Source organism: Halyomorpha halys, unplaced genomic scaffold, assembly GCF_000696795.3.
Source record: "Halyomorpha halys isolate HHAL.00 unplaced genomic scaffold, Hhal_1.1 Scaffold1259.1, whole genome shotgun sequence".
Classification (NCBI taxonomy): Eukaryota; Metazoa; Arthropoda; class Insecta; order Hemiptera; family Pentatomidae; genus Halyomorpha; species Halyomorpha halys.
Window position 1 is genome coordinate 15,372 of NW_027106004.1, and position 25,498 is coordinate 40,869.

General features: G+C 32.5%; 1 protein-coding gene across 1 annotated transcript in view; it reads left to right on the forward strand.

Moving 5' to 3' along the window:
* Positions 1-25,498, forward strand: part of LOC106689017 (C3 and PZP-like alpha-2-macroglobulin domain-containing protein 8) — a gene marked incomplete at its 5' end in the record, with an annotated part of 143,321 nt that overhangs the window by 7,117 nt on the left and 110,706 nt on the right. The window contains 1 exon segment of the mRNA XM_014433756.2: positions 23,363-23,488. Within this exon segment, the coding sequence (XP_014289242.1) occupies positions 23,363-23,488 (126 nt within the window).

Here is a 25,498-nt window from a genome sequence, read left to right on the forward strand (position 1 = left end):
TATATTAATATTCTGAACAGTTCAACTAAAAAATATACAAACCAAGATTTACCCACTACGCGTGTGAAAATTACCCATCTACTAGAGCTTACACTATATATTTGCTGAAAGGTGGGTTCTACTCTCTTGGGCTCAGGGCGGTAGGAAGTTGTTGTAAAGCCGAGGAACAGAGGCCACAAATTGGTGCCGAAAAATGGGTTCAAACTGTAGCGACTTTGGAGGGAGATTTAGGAAAAGTTCTCTCTTCCTTTCCTCAACGTGTGAAATTATTTTAGTGGCTCCCATTCTAGCTTTTCCGCTGTATTATACCCATCTTTCTTGCGTCTCTTTATTTTCTTTTTCTTTTCTCCTTTAAGTCTTTTTTCATTTTTCGTTGCCAGAAGTCCCGTTCCCTACTTTACCATCCCATTGTTGTAAAAGTTAAATTTTCCACTATTTATGTAATACAGAAACTTTTATAGATCTTTTGTTACTTCAACGGAAAAGAAATTTCTAGCTTCGTTTAGTAGTTTATTTAGTCAACTAAAATACATTGAATGCATATTCTTTAATAAATTATAGAAAACTGCTCTTATAACTTATTTTTTTATAAGTTAGATAACTCTAATTGAAGAATATTATAATCTTTTATTGAATATAAAAGAAGTACCATTTATTCAATCAATTTTGATTTTCTTTAAAAGCCAACAAAAAGTGCACTAGACGGTACCCATTTTTTTTTTTAAATCCGTATTTTATTTTTTTATTATGTTTTTTTACCGCGTTAATCAAAGTTCTGACATAAATTTAGTACAAGAATATCATTCGTTGAGGAATTTAATCTTAATCCATTTATTTTAGAGTAAAATTATCAGAAGAATGCATCCTTCAGATGTTGCAGAACAAAAACTGAAAACAATTGCTACATTTTGGCTCTCAAAAGTTCGATACTACTAAGAAAACTTCATAAACTTACGTTCATCTTATCTAGGATGCCTCAATAGTAGAGGTTTGTAAAACAAGTTCACTTGCCGGATTAGAATCCTAAACGATCACTCCATTTATAGACATGTTTTTGGAACACGTTCTCTCATTCATTGCGATCTCTTACTAAACTGACCGTAACTACTTACGTTCACCTTCTCAGTTCATTGCGTTCACAATAATTTAATAACAACTTGATTATCATTAAATATCAAATCTTTTGAAGTGAAGATTCTTTACTGACGGTCTACTACTCAAGATAAAAAAAAATTATCGACCAGTAAATTGATTTTATTTCGCGAAATGAAACAGAAATGGTGAAAAGGAAAATCGTTGATCAATTCTAGCAGGCAAAGTGTTATATTCTAATAGAAGAGTAGGAGCTAAGAGGAGATTGACTATCTCGATAGTACCAGGCCGATTAAGTGAAATGCTGTTATCACATCTTCTCCTATTTCAATATAAAACTTTTCTGGCTAGAATTGATTTAAGAAATGGCTGTTCTATACTAATTATTATTATTGAATTATATACTGAATAATAAATAATTTTATTAATACAATTTTAGTAATGATTAATTTTAATAAATTATTTTATTTCTAAAAGTTTCACTTCTGTAGACCAGTCCTAAGACTGGCAGACGTTTTCTGGCACCAATAAATTAAACAGACACAAGTAGTGCTATGTACTGCCTCTCAAGATTTAGTTTGGATGCCAGGATAATCGCTGATACCAATTATCCAAAAGAATAAGTTAATTAATTAATTTATATTGAGTTCTGCAAAACTATTACTACAATTGAATTCCTTTCGAAAGGCTTTTTTTTATCAGTTTATCAGTTATTGAATATATTTAATAAAATATATAAATATAACTTTTATTAATATTTTATATAATATAAAATATAACTTTATATTTAATAAAATATTGTTACCATCTAAACGTAGGATACATTAAGGAGTGGTAATATTTATACGTAGGTGTATGCAGTACAAAAAAGAGCAAAACATATATTTATACTTGACAATTCGGAGAAAATTATAAATAGCGGATGTAGAAGATGTAGGTGGATGGATTGGTTCTCAGCTGTTCTTTCTGGTGTCTTGTTATAAGCTCAATACATATCAGTAGGCAATATGGATACATTATAATTCAGAAAATAATATTAGTTAGTCTAATTTGTGAGGGGATCATAAATTCAATTATAGATTGGTGGACATTCTCCTTTATGCTATAGTTTAGAAAAAGAATTTGAGATAAAAGTTCAGCAAGAAGGCGACTCCGTTATTCAGTCTTTATGTAATTGGGAGATAACGCCAAACTGGCAAAGGCAAACACAAGTGACTGAATGTGTTGATGATCTTTTGTTTGGACCATAGTGCCATATCGACTTTTATCCTTTCGATTTACAATTCCTAGAATTTTATAATTTTCATTGTCATGATAATAGTAATCTACAGGATAATGTATGTCTTTTTTGCTCAAGCTTGAGTAAATATGGACGTTAAATTAAAAAAAAAAAAAAAAAAATCAGGCTTATTTGTAGAACAATTTCAAACTAACGCCACATCATCATGTGGAGTTAGTTAACTGAAAAAGAAACAGGGACAAACACGGGCGTTATCCAAATATTTATCGAACGTTAATAACTGGCTAATTGGGCGGGGTGAGGGCGCCTAAAGCTGAATGGCTATTGGTCGATCGCTGCAGCGGCTTTACTTAATTGGCTCGCTGTAGAAATATGATATCAACCCCTAGCCCGTTAGCTTCCCTCACCCCGAGTTTATTGGCCAATAAAAGCGGTTGCTGGGTCTGTTCCCGCTTGTTGTTAATAGCTGCCGGCCTACAATTTGAAAATTATGGCTGTTAATTGTGGTTAAATAAATATATAGGCCTATATTGGTGTAAGTAAGATTTGGTATAGGATTTTTAGATACCTCCCTATAAATTGAAGAGCCTCGATTTATTTATTTCACTCTACCAATGGTGCTCCCCTGTATTGTTTATCTCTTATCATTCTTACAGGACATATAACGGTGTACCAAAATTTACACCAATTTTTCTCTAGGTGTTTTAATTGAATTTTTTTCCTTAATTTAATGAACCCTTCATGATTCATGAAATAACAAAGCCAATATCACTTTCTGTACACTACCGTTATAGTAAAATTCAAAATTCAATGCACTTTTATTCAGCCTCCACTACCTTTCAATAATTTAGTTATTAGAATCACTAAAAATGAAAATATTTTTTGTATTTTTAGCACTAACACACGAACTTAACAACTTTATTACGATTTTAGTGATTCTCACTCGAGCCTCAAGGCAACTCAAAATAAAAAAATAACTTTCTATGAGTTCTCAGTCATACAGGTATAACGAGTAATAAACTGGCTGAGGCAGCGGCCAAAGAAGCATGCACCTTACTTCCACTGTCTACTAGTACTGGTAATGGTGGGAGGAACAAGTCCGGCAAGTGGGCCTATTGCCTACTAGTAACATGGTGCTGTATGCCTACAATAAATCAGTGATGGACCGATGCAGGGAAGTACAGCGTTGCTTTTGCTCCAAGGTCACTAAAACAAACAAAAAGAAGAAAATACCAGACGATGCTCAACCTTTACCAAACCTCGGAATTCGTCCACAAAAAACTATCATAATCCGACTAAGGATCAGACATACCAGATTAACCCATAAGCACCTCCTTGAAGGGAGTCCACCCCCGAGATGTAATATCTGGAATTGTATCTCGAGGACGGGTCAAATTCTGGAACACCGTTCTAGTCTGTTCCGGGTTCATCGTCAAGCCTTAATGCCAAAATATTGGAAGAAGCTGTTTGAGTTTCTAAAAGGTAACAAATTTTATCGACAGATATAATCCATACAATTCAGAGTACGGCTCCTCTAGCCTTGTTGCATACTGCACCTAAAAATTAGGCAAAAAATATAATAATATTTTTATAATTTAATCGAGAAGATATTAATTTTTTATATTTTTAGTATAGCTTTAAAATTCAATCATCAACGGATGTTTAATTTTCGAGGAAAGATTGTATGTATTATTATTATTGCTAGTAATTTATTTTTTCCTGTATGATTTTCTTTTGCAATCAACAACAGCAGTACAAGACTATATACTACTTGTACTGGTACTAGTATTTGGTAGGAGGAACAAGTCCGGCAAGTGGGCCTAGTGGTTCTTTTTGCCAACCCCTGACGGCTACCTGGGTTGCCGCTCCATATTAACCAAGGTGGGAGTGTCAAGATTATTTAAATTACAGTTTAAATGTTAAACAGCCCCAGGAATCGAACCCACAACGTTCCGAACCGACCTGGGCACTGGGACCTGCGCCCCAACCCGCACGGCCGTCACGTCGGATTTTTTTTTCGTTTTATTTTTTTTTAACCAATTTAAAAAAAATATCTCAAAAAATAAAAAATATTTCAAACATGTAAAAACAATAAATATAGTATATAATGATAGTATCGTTTTTTAATTTTTTAAAAATATTTTTTATTTTTTGAGATATTTTTTTAAATAGGTTAAAAAAAAAAACGAAAAAAAAAATCCGACGTGACGGCCGTTCGGGTTGGGGCGCATCTTATACAAATTGCATAGCTATTAATCTGTTATTTGAAGAGCTTCCTCTGAAACTGTTGTGTATATTTTTTTAAATGCATTTAAGTATTACCTTTCACTAAATTAGGATATGATTAGTTTTGTATCAGAAAGGATTAAGGATTGTATTTGCTACGATAGTTGCGAGTATCAGTAAGATGTGAAATATGCTTTTTATATGGAAAATCATTTCATAAATTTCGTAGTTAGAACATGTTTAGAACAAGATTTTTATTTTTACAGCTAATAGTGGCATATTGTTTTCTGTTGTTTATTTTCAACTCAACAATTTATGCCCTCACTTAGTTTTCACCGTCTTTGCCTTGAGTTTTGTTTTTTCCTCTATAAGTTCAAGCCTGGTTTGTTGTTTTCAAGGATTATATATTTTACATAATTATGCCTGCATTTAAATTGTTAATTTTACTTGATTTAAATTTAATTTTCTTAATTTTTTATTGTTCCATTTACTTATGGTTCCTTAATGAGTGGTTATATTAAGAATACCCATTCCCTCAAATGTGGTAGATTCTATTCATTTCTCAAGCCCAGTTTATCACTCTAAAAAAAATTATACTTATCAAATTTTTTTTTAAAAAACTGAAACTAAATCAATTTCAGATTAATGATTTATTATAATGATTGCTAAAGAACTAAACCACTATTATTCTGTCATTTTAAATAAAATAAATATATAATTATTTAAAAAATATGTCAAATAAACAAATTTTCAAATCCTTGAAGTGTACAAATATATACACATATAAAAGCATGTATAGATGAGTGCATATGTGAAAGAATAAAAAAGAGAGGGGGGTATATGAATGTAAAAAAAAATACATTTATAATAAAAATATAGGATTTAAGAAATGATAGGTTATAAGCAAATAAATTAAAATTGAATGTTAATTAAATTGTATTAAATATGAAAAAAATATTTTTAATGATAAGGTGATAACAGAGTTCTAACCTATTGAAGGTATGTACTGTTATACATGATGTCTGTAAGTGGAATAAGAGAAGATTATTTGTGTGAAAAAGTTTTAAATTTAAGATATAAAAAGTGATGTAAGGAAATAATCAATTTTAGTGTTATTTTAATATTCAATTTATTTTAAAGATATGACAATTAGCCTCTAGATAAGTTTTTAAAGAACATGACATCAATATTTAAGGTATAGCCAAAAATATCAGTATGTTTTAAGGAAACAATGTAATTAATATAGAAACAATAATTTTTATAGGTTGTCTCCTTGAAAATGGCCTGAGGGCCGAAACGTTGGAGAGTTTTTGAAAATAAAAGTTGAGAGATTATTGGATCAAAATTGTGTGTGTTAATAATTAAATAAATAAATCAATTTTGTCATTTCGAGATTCATTTATTGCAATATATTCCGTCACAGTTTCTGGCGTAGTGCGAGTATCTCTGGAAAACGTTCAGGAAGTCTGAATGTCTTCATTTAAATTATACAATGAAAAAAGATATAAAATTTTAGCGATTTTTGATGGCTCTTTTCAACTGTCAGATATCTGGCTGCAGCTAAAATATTCGTAAGTTCGAATGACGGCTGTTTAGTAGTTGTAAAGTAGGCATTGCCAGACAGGCTTGCGGTCCAACTTGCAGCCCTCACAGCCTTGGCTGGTGACAGTTTGTTTGTTAGCTGGAAGTTTTCAAAGAGAACTCAGTCGTTTGCAATACCCTATCGACAGTTCCCTCGTGGTCTCGTGGCGTTCCTCTGATCTCCAATATTGATTCAGCCTTTTGTTAATACTTTCCTACCAGGCGTTAATTTATACCATCCCCTTGTTATAATAACACTGAGGAGTTACTGAGTTTTTTGATTTAAATTTTTTTTATTTTAGAGGTAGATTTCATTTTTCTAAAAAGTAAGACAACCCTGGGAAACAAATTAATAGTGCGGCAGTGGAGAATTAAAAATCACTTGATTAAGTAAATAATTAATTCAGATCTATATTTTGTATCATTATATATATTTATAGCTAACTCCTAATCGAAATACTGAGGTAATTATAATCAAAAATAAAAATAGGAGGTTCTAGTTGAGGGCATAGACTGAATATATTTCATTATAGGAATAGATCTTTATGTTTCAATTAGAATTTCAAATTTGTTGAGGGAATAGAGCACTTGCTTTTGAACAGTTTCCAAACTACATTATGTATTCAGGACAAGAGACTTTTTTTTTGGTCCGCGGTGATTGTTGATACTGAGAAAGGTTTTAAAGTGAATTTTTAAATTGGGTTTTAGATTGAAGAGTTTTACTCCTTAGCGCAAGTGAAGCCTTCATGTTTTAGACATTTGTGGAATCGACAGGTATCATCAGTTAGAGAGTTCCTGAACCTTTGCAATATCTATCGGCGACTAGATTTTTAACTAACTTAAGAGTTTCTTAGTCCAATTCTTGATATGACCTTTTTACTTATTCTATTTATTCATTTTTTTTTTGGAATACGAAATTTAATTCCCTTTGATGCTTTGCTTATATTAACTTTGATTTATAAGTTACTGACTAAAGGAATTTGACAAAAACACAAGTTTCTTATAGGAAATTAAAATAATAAAATAGTTAATATTTACTTTATAAGTGCTTTCACCTTCCAATTTATTACTTATCTATGTAAAGATAACAAACTGGACATACATGAGCTTTAGTTTTCCCGTTAATTAGGAATATCCACTTTATATAGGCTAGGGACCCCTTCCATAATTTTGCAATTTGAATTTATCACTGTTTCTCTGTGGTAGATATACTCACTTTCGTATCTGTTATTCATACCCATGTATTTGGTAATACTCATGTATCTGTTACATACACTCATCATTACAGGGGAATTAAATAATCATCGATGAACTTCGACTCAAGTGCACGGGATATATTTCTTTAAAAAATAATATCTGTTTATATTTATCGTTTCCATTATTTTAGAAACTTCATACATTATTTCAAATTAGGATTTGTTGTTTCAAAATCTTTTATTTATTTGAGATAATTAAATATTAAATTAAGTCCTTAATTGTAAAACATTAATTGAGTATCTTAATATTTATGATTGAAATGCTTCGAAATTAGTTTAAAAATGAATTAAGTTCCAATATATCTATAAAAACTACTAAATTGTATTATTATTTTGTTTTATAATTGTATTATACTACTTTCATTCTATTTAGATTAACGTCCAGATTTACCTTCCATTTTGCTTTATACATTATTCATATTTAAAAAGGATTTCGTTTAATTTTTAATAACATTAAGTTTTTTTTTACTGTAAATTAGCTTTCGTATTTGGGGTAGAGGTTTTGAAATTAATCATGCTATATATTTTATCGTTTGTTGGAACAGACCTATATATATATTCGCATATGCAAAAGATAGGAAAAATCTCTTTTAAATTATCACCTTATCTATAACGGGTTTTTTTTTCGGTGCGTGGAGGTGGTAGGGCACAGGATAGAGGTATTCTACCAATTACAGAACCAATCTCTGGCAGATTCAATTTCCAGTGTGAAATATCTGAAGGTTAGTACAATAATAGCTGGATATCCCGAGACCGTAAATAACACGGGCCACATAAAGGGAAGGGGGGGGGCGGGATGGGTAAAAAACTCCACCAAATAACAAGGCCTCCCTAGAGCATAAATCATGAGCGACAAGCGACATCGATCGAGCGACGGCGCAAAATGCTCACGTGTTCTGGGAGGTCAAGTGTGATTTGACTACGGGAGTGAAGATGGATGGAGGATCCAGGGCTCTTAGGGCAGCTCTGTTTGGATAACCCCCTTATCCTCCTGTCCCGCTCTCATCTTCCATTTCTAAACCTTTCTCTGCCTCCTTTGTCAATAATATTTGTCATCTGTACTAGAAGGCGATTATTTTTCACATATATTGACTGATGTGGATAGTGATAAAACTTATAAATTGACACGGGCATATTTATTTTATTTTGTCAGATTATCTAATTAATTTTTAATATATGCACTGGGATCTTTTGAGCTCTGCTTTACCCCTCACACGTGGGGGATAGAATGGGCTCAGGGATCCTCAGGTCGATTGTGTAAATATCGTAAATATTATTTTATCATTATGTTATTTTATTTATTTATTTTTCATACAGATAGTTTGATTATGTTCATCTTGTCTATTCTTTTGTTTGTATATATTTTAAGAGAGTTTTTTTTTAATTTATTTTATTTTATTTTTTTTATTTTAGTATGTATTAGATCATTCATCACTATTACCTATTGCCCACAACTGTGTGGCAGATTGTAATATCTATCAATAAATAAATCTATCAATCAATAAAAAAAAAAATTTAATGCATGCCATCTTCCAGGTTATTGATTATGTTATGAATAATTATGTTATGATCTTATATTTTATCTATCTTCAAGACGTTTTGAAATTCGCATTGCATCTTCTAGACGATTGTCAATATATATAAATTGCTGAGTAAAAAATATAAGTTTTAGTTCTTTATTTCAAAAATGAACTTTAGTAAACAATTAAGAAAAAAATATGTAAAATACACTTTATTTAAATTTCGAGATTTCCACCAAAACTACTTTCTATTTTTTTATTTAGTGTCAGCAAAGCCTTACGTCACCCCACGATGATCCTTAGAACTCACTATCCACCATTTTGTTTCATATTGTAATATAATCTCTTGAGAGAGTGAACCGATTGTCAAGTTTTTGTTGTGAACAACTTTTTTTGTTTTGTTTTTCGCTCGTCTGTGTATGTGAGCCTTATTTTATTTTATTTTTTTTATTCAGGCTATTGTGCTAAAACCGCACCTAATATTTAGATGATATAAATTAGCTTCCAATTTGTATATTACTTTTAGGTTCTACATTTAACTGTTTATACCACATTAACACATGAAATACAATTAAATAAAAAATATCTGAGAATAAATAAAATATGTAAAGAACAATTAAAAAGTGACTTACCTATTAAATAACAGCAGAATATGAAAAAAAACTTATGAATAAAATAAAATTTAATTTCGAGTAAATTAAAACTTTGGGTCGTCCCATATTACATCATACTATTTTTTTTTAATAAAATAAAAATATAACAATAAATATATAGAGGTAGAGTATAGATTACCTAGATGAATACATTATATGGAAGTAAATAAATAAATAATTTTTTTTTTCTTATTTCATATTACATTGCATCATAATAGCTCCTTGCAGGACATTCGGTTCCATGAGTCTGTACATTTAGCATGCATGCATATCCTTGTTCTGTACGTGTCAACATAATTAAAGTAAATTAATCAACAGTCTTAGGCCTCCAAAACTAAACTAATAACCATAATCACAAACTTCACTAATAATCCATCAATATATATAGCATTACAGTTAAGTTATTTCCGTAATCGTTTTTTTTTTGTTAATATAAGGGCTGTCAGATTCATCAAATAAAATATTTCAATCGATTTAGCGAATGTCTAATGGATTCAAAGATTCATTATATTTATTTTTTATTTAAGCATAACTATTTAACTTGAGAAAAACTAAATATTTTTTAGTGTTTGTAAAAGGTAATTTGGAATACTGGAACTGGTATATTGCCTGTACAGTATATGTCCTAGAATTGAATTATGTAGGATAATCGATACATACGATAAGCTCCTTATGTCAAGGCAGTGTGTTAATGAGATCAGAATATGCATGAGTTGACTATGCAGGTAGAACATTCACTGCACCAAGTTTCATAGAGGTTGCATAACAGAAGCAGGGAGAATTATAAACCATTCCTTTTTATTATTTTATAAAAATATATTATATTTTCATAAAATATGACGCAGATTTTATTTATTATAAAGGATATGTTTTTATGCAAAAGATTTATTGTTAATAATATGTAAAATTAAATTGAGTAAGCATTTGACAGAAAGTTCCAAGACTTGCTGTCGGCGTGGTAAAATGAAATGAAGGTCTCTAAACAAGTTATTTTTTTTCACATTTTCAGAAGTAAAACTTGGACAGAAGCTAAAAACATACCATACCTTCTTAAACCCATCAGAGGTGTTTTAACATTTCACATCTGTGTCTTTGTTGGTTGTACCATGTATCTACATGGTACAGCCAACAAAGACTGCCTTTGTAGATGACTAGCAAAACTTATTACGTAACTTAGCTGACAAAATTTAGCCACAGTCGACCAACTCAACTATATAACAATAATTAGTTAACAATTACCTTCAGACTAATTCAGGAAACGCCATCTTCTAATCATTTTATATACTGTTTCTAATTCAATATCAAAATAATAGTTTTCTATTTTATTTTACTTCTTTTACTATTTATACTAACAAGGAAATGGGACCAAATACATGATCTTTTGGTAGCCTTTTTAAATGCTGAATACTATCTTACACAGTCTTTACCATGAATATCTGTCTGCGTATATTTCTGGGAGATTTTTAAGCAGTTTGAATTCTACATCTTGGTGGTGCCATACTTTGTCGAGTGACTGTACCACATCGAAGAATAGTGCTGAGCAAAACTCCTTTTCTCGAAAAGCCTTTCAATCATGCAAAAGATTATATGCAGTAGTTTATAAATTAGAGTACTTCTATCTAAATCCGAACTGAGGATCGGGAAGAAAATCACCCTCCTCTAACAGTGGCTCAATATTTTCAAAAACACATTTTCAAAAAAATTATGGATCAGTGGAAACAATAAAATTTATCTGTTTAACTTTGTGATATTGGGTAAGTTATCAGATTTTGAAATCATTATAACCTCAGCCACTTTTAATTTAAATTAGCCAGTTTTCAGTTAAAATTTGAAGCTGTGTGGACTCCAGGGCCCTGTTTCATAATAAAGTACAAACTAATACTATTAGTCTTGTAGATTTATCTTAATTCAATTACACTGATTTGTACAATAGTAACTTGTACTTAGTATTTTTTAATTCCTGTAATATCACTAATAGTCATCCCTATCATTAAAAAAATAAATATTAGTATTATTACCACACTGGTTTCTAAACTTGTACTACCAACTAATACTATTAGCTTTCATTATGAAACAGGGCCCAGGAGGGCTCCAAAGCCCACACGGTTGACTCACAGCTACAATGTAACAGTAAACAATTTTTTGTAGTAAATCCGGGTCCTTGGAGTTAGTAGCATCGTGCCTTACCTCAGTACCACATAAATTATATTTTGAATTTATACGAGGTATGTACCTCTACTTATAGCCATAAAAAATATAGCTATATTATATAGTAAGCGCAATAGTCCAAATTTCCTGTTAGAAAATTATTGAATAGTTACGGTATCACTATAATGAAATAAGAAAGTAACAATAACAATTAAGATACCGCTTTCCATTTATACAGTGTTGGGCACCCCTCTGATCAAGAAAATGTTACAAATTCCAGCCCAAGACTAAGAGGTTAACTGGAATAGCCTTCATAAAAGGTAAGAAACCATTTGCATAACAGCTCTTCATTGGATTGGACCAACCTCGGGGTTAATTGTCAATCTGGGCCGGAACCAGTTTTGAAGCTAATTCTTTAGCCTACAGCCCTCCGAGGGAAATAGAATTAGAGAGAAGGTAGAAGATCTGCTCCTGGAAGAGATATTCCAACTCCAGCGATTGCCGTAGGCACGGCCGAGGTAATGAACATTTTAAGCTATTTCCAGGCGCCAGCTTAAATTGGACAAGAAACAACCTTCCCTAGTTTCCTGCTAACAACACTTTTTCTACCTTTTGTTTCCTTAGAAAAGCTATTGTGTTTTTTTCTATCCCTTTGTTTACTTTACTACTCTTCTCATCTCATTTATTTCTATTTAACGTCGACTTTAAAAGGAAGAAACCTCTGTTTATTCTGATCTGCTATTTTTTTTTCTGCCTAACCCCTTTTCTTAAGCTAACGATCCGATGTTTGGGTGTTTCTTGGATGAGGTTGATTGGAGCTGTGAAAATGACGTGATAATCCAAGTTAATCACTTTAAAATTACTATAATTAGGAATATCAAAAAATATATGTTGATTCACTGGTGGTTTTTAAAACTCATAATTAGCTATCCGATTTCTGAATAGCAGAATAAAATGAGATTGATACTAGATGTAAAAATTTTGCGTTCATGAAACGGACCTTATGATCAGGATTTGATATTAACTAGTAGCATTAATATATAATATATTAGTTAGCATTATCATATCAGCATGTTAGCAAGCATTAACATGTCGGTTAAAGCTAAGTGAATAAATAATGTATAAGTTCCCACCTAAAACTGTTTTAAAATAAATAAATTGTACAAAAATTTCCTTTTTCCTAAAAAATCCACCTGAAACAGGCATAATGAAACTATGTGTGATAACTCTTGAATAGATGGAGATAAAAATCATGAGTTACAAGACTGGATTTTTGGTTTCAGGCGAAGATGATTCCAAAGTAAAGTCTCGACGAATTAAACTGAGTTTTTAATACTTTATTAAATTTATTAATTAGTTCAATAAAGGTATGTCAAGCCACTCTTAGCTACAAAACCTGCCCAAAGCTCACAATTATCCTATTACAATGCATAACAATAAAAATAAAATAAGGCGTATATATAATACCGATTTATTTCATATTAAAATTATAGTTGCATTACGATCCTGTTAGAGCAAACAAGAACCATTATGAATTTGTATAATTGAAAAAGATAAATTTAAATTATATACTTTGTCTCATCATACATTCGTGTTTCATTTAGGTGCTAATATCTATTTAATAAAATATGTGTTATTACATCATTTTTTTATATTAATGATGAACGAATAAATATTACTACTTGTAGATTAGTGTGAATAATTTGTAGTGATTTGTAAAAAAGCATTTAGCTGACACGAATAGAACTTGCTGGATCCGAACTGTTGAGAGCTGAGCCGAAGAAAAGTTAACTGACGTTAATTGTTTGTTAATTAGCCTTGCCCTTTATCAGAACAATGGTCTTGGCAACGATTCATCCCACCGTAATAAAATTAGTTTGTGGAAAGTAGCCTCTCTCCCTGTCGCACTCTCTCTTCCGCAATATTTTTTATTCAAACTTCTCGCTTTTTCTCTTTAATATTCAATTAACTCTTTTTATATTAGCTTAAAGGGAGACTGGAACGTTTCAAGAACAATATTTTTTTTTTGTTCGTTTCACTGACACTGTAACGAAAATTATCAAAATGAACTCCGTTCTGTATTAAATAAACGGTCCTTGAATTTTTTTTCATTGTGCCAATACAATACACAGGTTTTTATAAAACAATTAAAAATTTCCGAGTATCTTAATAACAGATTTTAAATGAAAAATTGCTGCAAAAAAATTGTTATAAAAAACATTTTAATTAACAACATATTTCGACTCACTTTTACCTTGAAAAAATGGAGTTTTTTAATAAATGACTGTTGAGCATATTCGATACTCATATTTTTAGAAATAAATATAATAGTAATTGATAAAATAATAATACAAATCCATATCTGTTTCGTTTCATCTCAACATTGTTACCGAGTAATTCATATACCGACTATTTTTAATTATATTATGGACTTCATTAATGAAGTCATAAAATTTATATTAGGAAAACAAACCCAATTTTAGAATTAATTGTCTTAAATTGTATAATCATAAGAAAAGTTTTTGATATTTAACTACTTCATTACCGAATACCGTTTTCCCAAGAGTGCACTAAGTAATCAATTATTTATCATAAATTCTCTAAAACTAAAGTTAAATGAGCTTTTCACCATCAAGTGTATGTGTGAATAAGCAATGTTCATACTTAAAATGGAAAATTCAAGGAAAACTCATGGAACTGAAAAATAGTCTAGAAAGACTAAATGACTTATGTAACAGATAATAGATAATGAATATGTTGTGTAGTATCAAATGCAATAACTGCATTATTGCTTATTTGATTATTTCTTACAGTACAGGTTCGATTTAGTGAGCTCCTGTTATACCATCCTCTTACAATATAACATTTTTCCTGCTAGAATCGACTTAGGAAATGGTTGTCATATACTTATTATCATCATTATCCTGGTAATAATATTTTCTTCATAAAGGTATAATTAATACAGATATAATACTTCATTTCATTATGCCGATTACATTTATTTCAGTTCAGACACTCTGCTACTAACTTCAAGAAACCGGATTTGATTCCGGTTGTGGAAGATGCTTATTTTATGTGTCACTGTAGCCGTGAGTCAGCCCTGTGGGCCACCGGGGTCCACCCTGCCACATAAAGTGGGTTCCCTAATTGGATCAAAATCTGGCGGTTGAGCATGATTTTGAACAAATTATCTCATTGTACGACTGTTGGTCTAGTGACAGTATTTACTTACAAAGTACTGTACCCATAACTTTTCATGGATTGGAGCGGTACATATTTATTTATTTTAATAAAAGCTTAGATGGAATAGATGGATCTAATATTGACGAATTTTTTCTTCGGTCCCGTTATTTATTCGAAATATAAATGAAAATTGATGAAAATACATGGTATTTTTTTATAAATGTTTCGGCTTTACTCTAAAGTATAAAGTCTTTTCAGGAAATTGCGTCATTTCCAAGCGCTTCGATAAAAGAAGTCGTAAAAGTTCAAAAGTAGGAGTAAACCATTTCTCACCTCTGCTATGTTCTTGCGTCACTCTTACAGCTTACAGCAATCGATAAACATAAGATTTCTTCCATCAGAGCTGGTATTTCTATCAGACCCATTAGAAAAAAAAGTCTTTACCTTTAATCCTCGTATTGAAAAACACCCCAACGCTTGCTTTACTTTGATAAACTTCTATCTTGGTTTTTAAACCGTCTCTAAATCTTTGCAGTTTTTCTTCAACGCTGATTCCCGGGGCTTAAGAGTGAAAGCCCTGTCGGGAAAACTACTTCAAAACTTCACAGCGATAAAGCGGGTAAGTAGCCAACTTAAGATGGACGCACTTACACTTAACGAAGTGTTCCCCTTAAATCTTGGAGGCCTTCCACTCCGAAACAGTCTTCAGCTAGGTGCTCTGAAACATTTGGAACAGAAACTCACATTTCATTCAATGCTAGATTTTACTTAATCCTAAGATATATTGCAGATCATTATTATTATAATATGCACTTTAAACAAAATAGATTTAAAATAGTGCATTAGGACCAATTGTGACACACAAAATTTTAAATATTAATGGAAGATCGTTGTCTGACCGTGTGTATTATTAATAAATGGAGTATGGACCGGGTACAGTAAAAAAAAAATCTCAAATAGTGACAACTGTTTTTATTTGAGCTAACGTTTCGCCCCACATTGCAGAACTTCGTCTAGGCTAAAAAAGATAAAAACACTTAACATAAGTAAAAAAGCAATATAAGGTTCAAAAACATTATAAAACCATCATAATGCTTCTTTTCTCTACGTTCAGCTTTTCAGAAGCCCAATTTCCTGTCATGTCTTTTATTCTGGTTTTATTTTCTAAATTTTCTACCCCTAAGGTATGGAGGTATTAATTATATTTTTATACTTACAATCCTTTCTTTTTCTTTTTATATTTTTGTATTTTATTTTTGATTTATATTCATATGTTACCAGCTTAAGTATACTTACATTAATTACTTAATTCTTAATTTTCCTATTATATAATTTTGATTCTGTATCCCTATTCATTTGGTATATTGTCTTTCTTTATCATTTATATTTATTGTATCTCACTATTTTAACTTTATTTCTTTTTTGTGTTTCCACCCATATACATTTTAATTTTTTGTTTCGTTAATGTATGTGGTATTTAAATGTTAAATACATTTGGACATTTACAAAAGTTTTTCACGGAAACTTATTCATAAAAAGTAATATTACTTGCAGTTCCAAAAAGACTGGGAATAATTTTTTCTTCGAATGGCTAAGAGACCTGCGAGCACTGGTAAGGAGGGTAGGCGTTACGACACGGGATGGAACACTTTGTGCCATGTCAATTGTTAATGCATTACCGATTTAATGATTACCGATTTATTAATAAAGCTGGCTCAAAAACCTGATGCAGCAATCCTGAAGAATATTATTTCCAACTTTGAGCAGAGCCTTAAGAAATCTTCATAATTGCCGGAATGGGGATTACTTTCAGATCTCAAACACCTCTGTACTAGGATAAGTACTAGGGACTAGGTTAAGTAGCTCCCATAAGTCGTATAGACCTATATGTCTCCTACCTGTGGTGAGGTTCTGAAAAACCTTATTATGACCAGTCTTGCAAGTGAAAGTCACCAACGGCATTAATGCCTGGAATCGGAATCTTACAAGCCGGTAGAAAAGCAGGCTGGCGACGCTCAGAAGAGATCTCTGCTGTGAGTCATTACAGTTTTATGAAGATTCTTGACCTTCTACTTCGAGAAAACATGTTTAAATATACATACATGAAAGGAGGCTCAGAGGGTCTGCCAGGAAATATCCTGGTGAGAATTTGAGAAGCCCCCATAAAATGGAAACTATTGTTCAGGAGAACACAACGAACGAGTAGGACCGGCGATAGGTGATAATCCGGAATGGGTCCCACCGTCTTCTATGCTTCCTGTGAAGCATCTTCAGTAGCACACTTGGAACCTCATCTTGACCAGACGCCTTGTTTCCCTTAGTGCTGCGAAGTATTGACTCCAGCTAGATTAAACGGGTCTCGGTGGCCTTCAGTTGGCGGGGGAAGAACACTAGTTGCCTCTCAGCATCCCTCGCTGCATAGCTTGAGGCCAGGAGGGCAGTCTGCTCCTCAATAAAATGTCCTTACCAACTTCCAAATCTGAAGATAATCGTCAAGGGTCCGCCGGAGCTGGCCATAGCAAAGCGCGGTCTTCTAGGCACGCAGGAGTATGAGTAGGGGCAATCGCATTGATAGCCGGTTTTAAGTCTCAGTCACACGTTCGCAGAAATACAAACACACACACACAATCACGTGGGCTCAATACGGATTTCGTAAAGAGCGATCCACGATAGATGCTGTTGGATTGGTAATAGAGATGGCCCGCACAACAATCGCAGGAGCAAGGTGAAGGAGGGGCGCTAAGTGTTATGCAGCAATCATCACTCTAGACGTTAAGAATGCTTTTAACACAGCAAGATGGACTTCTATAATAAATGCCCTACGGGTTATGGCGCTGCCAGCCTGTCTTATGAGAGTTCTCACAGACTACTTCAAAGATAGAGTTCTGTTTCATTTTTCAGACATTGGCCAAAGGAGATACAAGGTTATTGGTGATGCCCCTCAGGGCTCGGTATTAGGGACTCTTCTGTGGAACGTTATGTACGACGCAATCTTAAAATTGACAATGCCGGAGGGAGGCACAGTTGTGGGATTCGCAGACGACGTCACAGTTGTAGTGGTGGCGGAGTACTTGGAAGAAGTTACCCTCATCGCTAACTGGTTAGGAACAGCCTGGGCTGTTGCTACGGTCCGAGGTTGGCTGTCTTCGGTAGGCCTACAACTTGCAGATCACAAGACCGAGGTTCTGCTAGTAACTAAAAGGAAGCAAACTGAACCATCACTGTCACGATGGGTAGCCACGAAATTCGTTCCCAGTGTTGTTTAAAATACCTAGGAGTCATGGTTGATGAACGTCTCCGCTTCAATGTTCACACGGAATATATCAGCACTAAATCTGCTAAAGTAGCATCCTTATTCTCACGCCTTTTGCCTAACGTTGGAGGTTCCAGGGAAAGTCGAAGAAGGCTTCTTGCTACAGTTGTCTCATCGATTATATAATATGCAGCTCCTATTTGGAAAGATGCGATGGTTAACAAATCATACAGGAAACAGATGGTTACGGTTTATCGCAGAGTTTGCTTGAAGACGATTTCCTACGAGGCAGGGTGGGTGATAGCCAGAATGCCACTGATGAAACTCCTTGCTGAAGAAAGAAGTAGGCACTATAGACGACGCTCTCACGTTTCCAGAGAAAAAGAGCGGAAATACCGAATACAGCATACCAATACCGATTCAAATTGGACAACACCGCAGAATGCCATGGATGTCAGACTGATGAGGAAACAGCGGAGCACGTGTTTTTTTCTTGCATTCGGTTTGCTCAGGAGGGAAGCGAATTGCAGAGAGTATGTTGAGGACGCATCACACCAGATAACGTGGTGGGCTCTATGCTACGATCAGATCAGCATTGGAACGCAGTGGAAAGATTCACCACAGTCGTCCTCAAGAGGTTGAGAGAGGAAGAGAGGACTATAAGACGTGATTAATATGAAAATGTGAAGAAAAGGAGGCGGCACTTAGCCATTTCCCTTTAGTAATGCCTAACGGTGGTCCCGTGAAGAGGAATGAACAGGTGTAGGTAAAAATCCCGTACTTTGTAAAACTAAAAAAAAAAACACGTTCATACATGCACAGGGACACACAAACACAGGATGTTGTTCAACTTCCTAATTTCTACAACTTTTATTTAATATTTAAGTTAGTTAATCTAAGTTTTACCAGAATTTTAATAGTCATATGCTGAAATATCCATTTGCTATTCTTTTAAAAATATAATCTCACTCCTGATCTATTAATAGCTACCTTAACCGCCATGTAGAAATTTAAAATAACTTACATAACCAAGTGTTTCTATGTTTTTTTTTCTTATATTGAAAGTACGTCATCCGAATAATAATCTACTCCATCTTCCCTAATAATAATTATTTAAAAAAATTAACGTTTAAACTGTATCCAAAATAGTGAATTTTCCGTTAAAACATATATTGTTTAAAAAATATATATAAATATAGTCATAGAAATATTTTTATACTTTGAATATAAAAACTCTCCAACTATAAACTGGAGAATGGGTTTTTTACTTGGCTCGTGCTGTATTTGGAGAGGATGGTAATCCCGTAACTGGACTATTGACCTAGTTCGCCCCTCGAAGGTAAAGTGTATGTGAATGAAACTGGGTTTGTAAAAAGTTACGTATATTTTCAGCCTCTCTCCATACTCAGGGGAAGGTTTTAGGCTGATTGCTTCCAAAAGTTATATTAGAAATTTTTTTCCATCTATTCGCATCAAATTTTTTCGGTGAAATTGAATATGATGTGACCCATTTTTTAATTCAATATTTCTGTTAGTGCATTTTGGTTTTCGGTAGTTGTATCAAATTAACGTTTTTATCTGAGTTATTTAAAAATGACGGGTCATTTTATTATCATAGACCTTTTGAGGTTTTCACCTCAATTGGACATTACAGCAACGAAATCTTTCGTTGCTTTAATGTCCAATTTTCTCATTTCCGATGAGTCCTCTATGAGACCTACTAATTTGATGAGTATACAATAATTATTTTAAAAAGTATAATGACTTAATAAACTCCATTTTTTCTTCCCAGGCGTGTCATAACATTTTCAAAGTTATCAAACTGTATTTCAGTGCAAGTACTCCACATTTCATCTATCTATTTTTCGGACTTGAAGTCGTCACAAGAGTTTCAGTCATCTGTATCTAAATACTTTTTGAATCTTCCTTCGTTAGAAAAAAATGAAGATACTATTAAAGTTATACCATGTATATATCGGCGTACCATACAACGCGGGAGGAACATAGCTAACAGAAGAAGCCACTTCTTAATTCATAAAATGTTCTGCCCTAGTTGTATAGGCTCGCGTTAATAAAAAAACTATTTTTATTCACCTCATCTTCCACACCTTCCCAATTAACCATGTAAAGTGCTTAATTAATTAGATCTTAAACCATTCCACTATCGGTTTCCCAAAATATTATCTTCAAAATAGACCAAAAGATCTACTAACATCCAAAATATCATTTCCGCTTCTTCAAAAAAAGTGCCGGGCTTTCCTCCGAGATTGTTGGGTAATTTTTCTAAGATTTTCCACCAAAGTCACATATCTATTACTCCAGAATGGTTTTAATATTCCACATTACTATCCGCCATTTTTTTTTTAACAGCGGCCTATTTGGGATTATCTACAGCCTATTTTCTGAACTACTCTTAAAACTGCATAACCAATTATTTTTATCGAAAAGGGAACTAATTAGACAGCTTTTAATATATCAAAACTTTTTTTTTTATGGATGCTCGTAATCGCCCATAATTTTGAAATGATTCAATTTTACAAAAAAAAATTTTGGAAGAAGATAGTTGACCGTATGAAGTATAAAAGTTGAGCGAAACGTTAGTTAACAATAAATAGTTTTCTTTTACTATTTTGATACCTTTATTGACCGCCGCCCGGACTATCTCCCTACAAAAAATTATGATTCACATTTTATATAAATTTTTGATACACCAATATTTTGCCATTGTAAGTAATTAGATAGTAAAAGTAAAAATAATTTAAATTATATTTATCCTGTATATATCTTTTTGTAAAAGCTCATTATACAAACAAAAGTTTATTCATAAATCATAAAATCAATAAAACATAAATTCCTTTGCTTTTATGTAACTTTTCCTCTACACATACTTAAACATAGAAAGCCTTATAGTTTTACTTATTAATTTTTCGTTAGGGCAGTTGTTCAGTGAGTCACTGATCTATTCACCACTGGGCAAAGTGATACTAGAGATTATTATATTAGGATACAAATTTATTTTTCATCTTACGAGCCATTGCATACTGGACTGCCTATCGACTATAATTTAATATAAAATGATTTTTAGGTTAAAATTATTTTTTTTTGCTAAGAACAATTATTTGTTGTTTACATATATATGCAATAAATAAATTACCTTATGTAAAAAATAATTATGACATACACTTACTTGTCCAAGTTACTTTCCCTTTCATTGCTGCTAGCTGCTATGTCACTGTTTCTTATATCTCCGAAACAGTAATGTACTTCAATACTCCATTAGGATCGGTGAATTGTTTTGTAGTAATTGCTTGTCATATAAGATCATTGGATCAGATAATATAAAAAAATTACGTTAAATATCTTCAACATTTATTTTTATGTGCTCTAGCATCTGAAACGGAAAATATTTTTTAAATTGTCATTATTTATTATTACACAATTGAATTCCGTAAATAATTAAAACATATGACTGGAATGAACAGAAAATATATATTCTAAAGTTAATAGAAGTTCTGGTAAGATTATAGCTTATTAAATTTTTAGTAACATCGCTTATCAATACCTATTCCGTCAGTCTGCTGTTGTACCTCTGGGTAGTATCCTTGGTACTATCCTTTATACAGTTTTCACAGCTGACATCCCAACCTATCCTAACAATATCCTCACCACGCATGGCGATGACACATCGCTATTTTCAGTGAACAATGATCCTTACATTGTATCCCAAACCCTCCAATCTCACATCACCATCCTTGAAGAATGGTGCCGAAACTAGAGGATTAAAATTAATTCCCATAAATCCCATCAAATCACATTTACCCTTCGTCGTAAATCAATGACCTCTTGCCCTACAATGTCCTTTAACAATACCCCACTTATTCCTGTCGAACAGATCCATTACTTAGGACTAAATCTGGACAAACAACTGACATAGAATCCTCATGCAAGACTGAAAAGACAGGAAACTGCACATCGATTCCGACTATTACAACATTTACTGGACAAACAGTCTAAATTGCTAATCCATTACAAAAGACTGATCTACATGACTATTATAAGGCCTATCTGGACATACGGAGTTGAGCTTTGGGACTCCACTAAACCATCGAATTCCTCCCGAATCCAATCCTTACAGTCCAAAATCCTTCGTAAAATTCTTAATGCTCCTTACTTTGTCACAAATCAAGTCATGCATCAGGATTTCAATGTCCCATATGTTGCCAATTTGGCCAGAACCAGATACCTACCATTCCTTCCATGATAAACTTCCCAACCACCCAAATCCACTTGTTTGTTACCTGGCTTCTCCTTCATTACCTAATAATCCTTCTAGGCGTCTAAAACAAAGATTCGAGGCCATCACCTAGGATCTTCTCCTCTGGAAATGTTATTTGAGTTCTACCATTGGATAGATTCTCCACATGTTTGTATCATGTCAATGTGTCCTCTACAGAAAATGTACTTGTTGTATATATTTTTATACAGTTGTAAATAACAATAAATAAATTATATATATAGGAACTGTTATATATATATATATATATATATATATATAATTCAGTTGCAACATTTTATGTAAGCGTACCACTTGGATCTGAATAAAAAATTAAAAAAAAAAAAAATATTCGTTAACTGTAAGTGTGAAATTTATTAGTTTCATTCTTCATTCTCATACATCACCTGTTAACACGGCTGTAGAGGAATTATGCATTGAGTCCTTATTTTTTGAGTCTGTAACATTTTAATATTAACATGAAAGCGATTTCTTCAGTATTCCTGAAGCTTTAAATCACATTAGAATTAAATTTTATTGCCCACATATTCCATTAATCTTTTAATGTTTGTTCCATTCCGTAGCGTTATACAGCTCATCGTGCGTTGGCTTGCTCTGGGATAGGGAGGTCTTCATTGTTCAGGTTTAGCTTCTATAAATTGGGTATACGTACCTATAGCGGTTTGGAGTGAAAACCTTGCGGTTGGGTATAGATACTTACTAAACTCAACTAGAATCGTTGGTTAGGTTAAGAAATAATATGGTTGCATTCATGGGCCCAGGTTTATTTTATTTTAAGTAAATCCGATATGGATAATGAATGGATGGGACCACAACATTTAATGAGGTAACTCAAAATAATAAGTATATCATTGTGATTTGTTTTTTCTTTGAACCAAAATATTTGTGCTCTCTGACAAAATGTTTTCCGTTCCAGTTGAGTTCTGGGTCCTGGCCCTAGATCACGATCTGAGAATGGCTGGAGACGTGACTGGAAGTGTCTACCTCAAGGACCCGTCGGGGACTAAAGTCGCCATCTGGGAGGAAGTACCTCTGGATGAAGGTATTGTTTTATCAACTTAATTCATTTTAATTATATTTAAATTTATCATCTAATTTAAGAAGTCCCTATGTTGATTCATTCTACTTGTATTCTATGAAGCATTTTTCATAAATCGATTCGTATTTGCTTAATGCTGGATTCAAATATTTATTTTGGAATTAAATTTCACGTTAAAAATGCCTGCCTTTATTCCACAATCGGTAAAACGCTGCAAGAATGCCTTCGAGCATTAAAAAACTAAAGTAAAAAAATAATATTTGAAGATTATTATTTGGTTGTATGTGGTGAATGTAGGATGGTCGTCAGGATAGTGGTAACGAAACACACAAAAAAAGTAGAGCAAATATTTATTAATATTATTTCTATTCATATATGTATCATATTTTTCTTTGACTGCATTTCCCACTTTTATCTAATCTAATATTATGTTCATTTTTACATATTATTTTTACTACAACTTTCTATGCGTACTCTCATAGTTTGATCGTATTTCAAAATTTTAGTACCTAGTTCTCATTTATCTCTGATGAAGACCAGCAAAGTAGGACGAAATACCGGTTACTAATAGTTTTCCTGCCATTTTTGTACTTTTTTCTAACGGCATTCAACCAATTTCCTACAATAAAAAAATAATAGGACTACAAGAAGCGTTGAAATAAATTCTGCATAATAATGAAGATTCTTCATTCTGTTCTAATTCATAAATAGTTTACTCAAATAACATTTGATATACATGTCTGCCATAATTTTTTTTGGTCTCTATCAGCCATAATTTTGACACAAAATGGCTGATTGCATTATAGTGGTAAATGTATCGTCGTATAATCCGTGTTAGGCGCACAGTGGGATACTTTGAAATCTAAATATCTTGAAATGTAAAACCTCAAATTTTAAGAGTTGATATCGTTTTTTAAAACTTTTTTTTGTTCGTTTACAGAGATTCATCATTTAAAGTAAAAAATAAAATTATTGTTATCCAACATGTTTTTCTAAATGAGTAAATAATTGTGAACTAATGATATGGAAATAGATTAGTAATACCAATTTGATATTGTTGAGAAAACTTACGAAAGCGAAATAAATTTCATAGGTCTGAATATTTGTTATTAGATAGAAAACATAATATGACAGCTAAAAAGGTTACAAAGATTTCCAATTGCTTACACTTTTTTATTTTATCGTATCATTTTTATTTAATTTTGTTACCCTTGCTGTTTATTATCTAGTAGTTGATTGGACTATGAGGACTGGAAATATCCGGTAAGGCAGAGATAGACAGCAACAGCAAACACTAATTAAGCGGAACGATTAAAGTCCCTCACGTCCGCCTGCTGATTAGTTTGATTGCACTAACCTTTGACATCATTCTGTCAGGGAATCGGAGATAGCACAGCATCCCAACACGTAGCTTCTGCATACGTGAGATAGTCACCAGTTCATCTTCCATTCCGATAGCTCTCCCCTGAATCACATCAAAACTCATATTGGCTTCGCACACTGATTTCGAAAAAAGGAGATTGCGTTGTTAGTTTTGTGAGAGATCCGTAGCAGACTTTGGTATATTAAACAAAAAACTACAGAAAAAAATATCATTAAGACACATTAAAGCAAACAAAGATATTAATTATCATAACCACGTCACAATTTCTCATGGAAAACATGACAAGACTAATAAGATGGAATCTTCCAGAAATCTCAAATTAATTATGAGCTTATCTTAACTGCAAAGCTTTTACTAATAGAAAAATCAGATTCAATTGTAGAGGTATAAATGTTTCGTCACATTAATTAATTAAATTATTCAATGCTACTCTCTGGGAAGGGTGAATTGTCATTCTGTAAGGAAAAAAGAAAAGGTGGAAGGATTAGAGTTCCACAGAAAGGCAGCTCAGAAAAAGAACTTAAAAACGCAGTAGTCCAGTGAAAGGAAGGTAGGAGTTAAAAGGTGAGGAACCTGGTTGTTGGGAACTGAACGGAGTCATTGGAAATCAAGAACACAGTACTTTACAA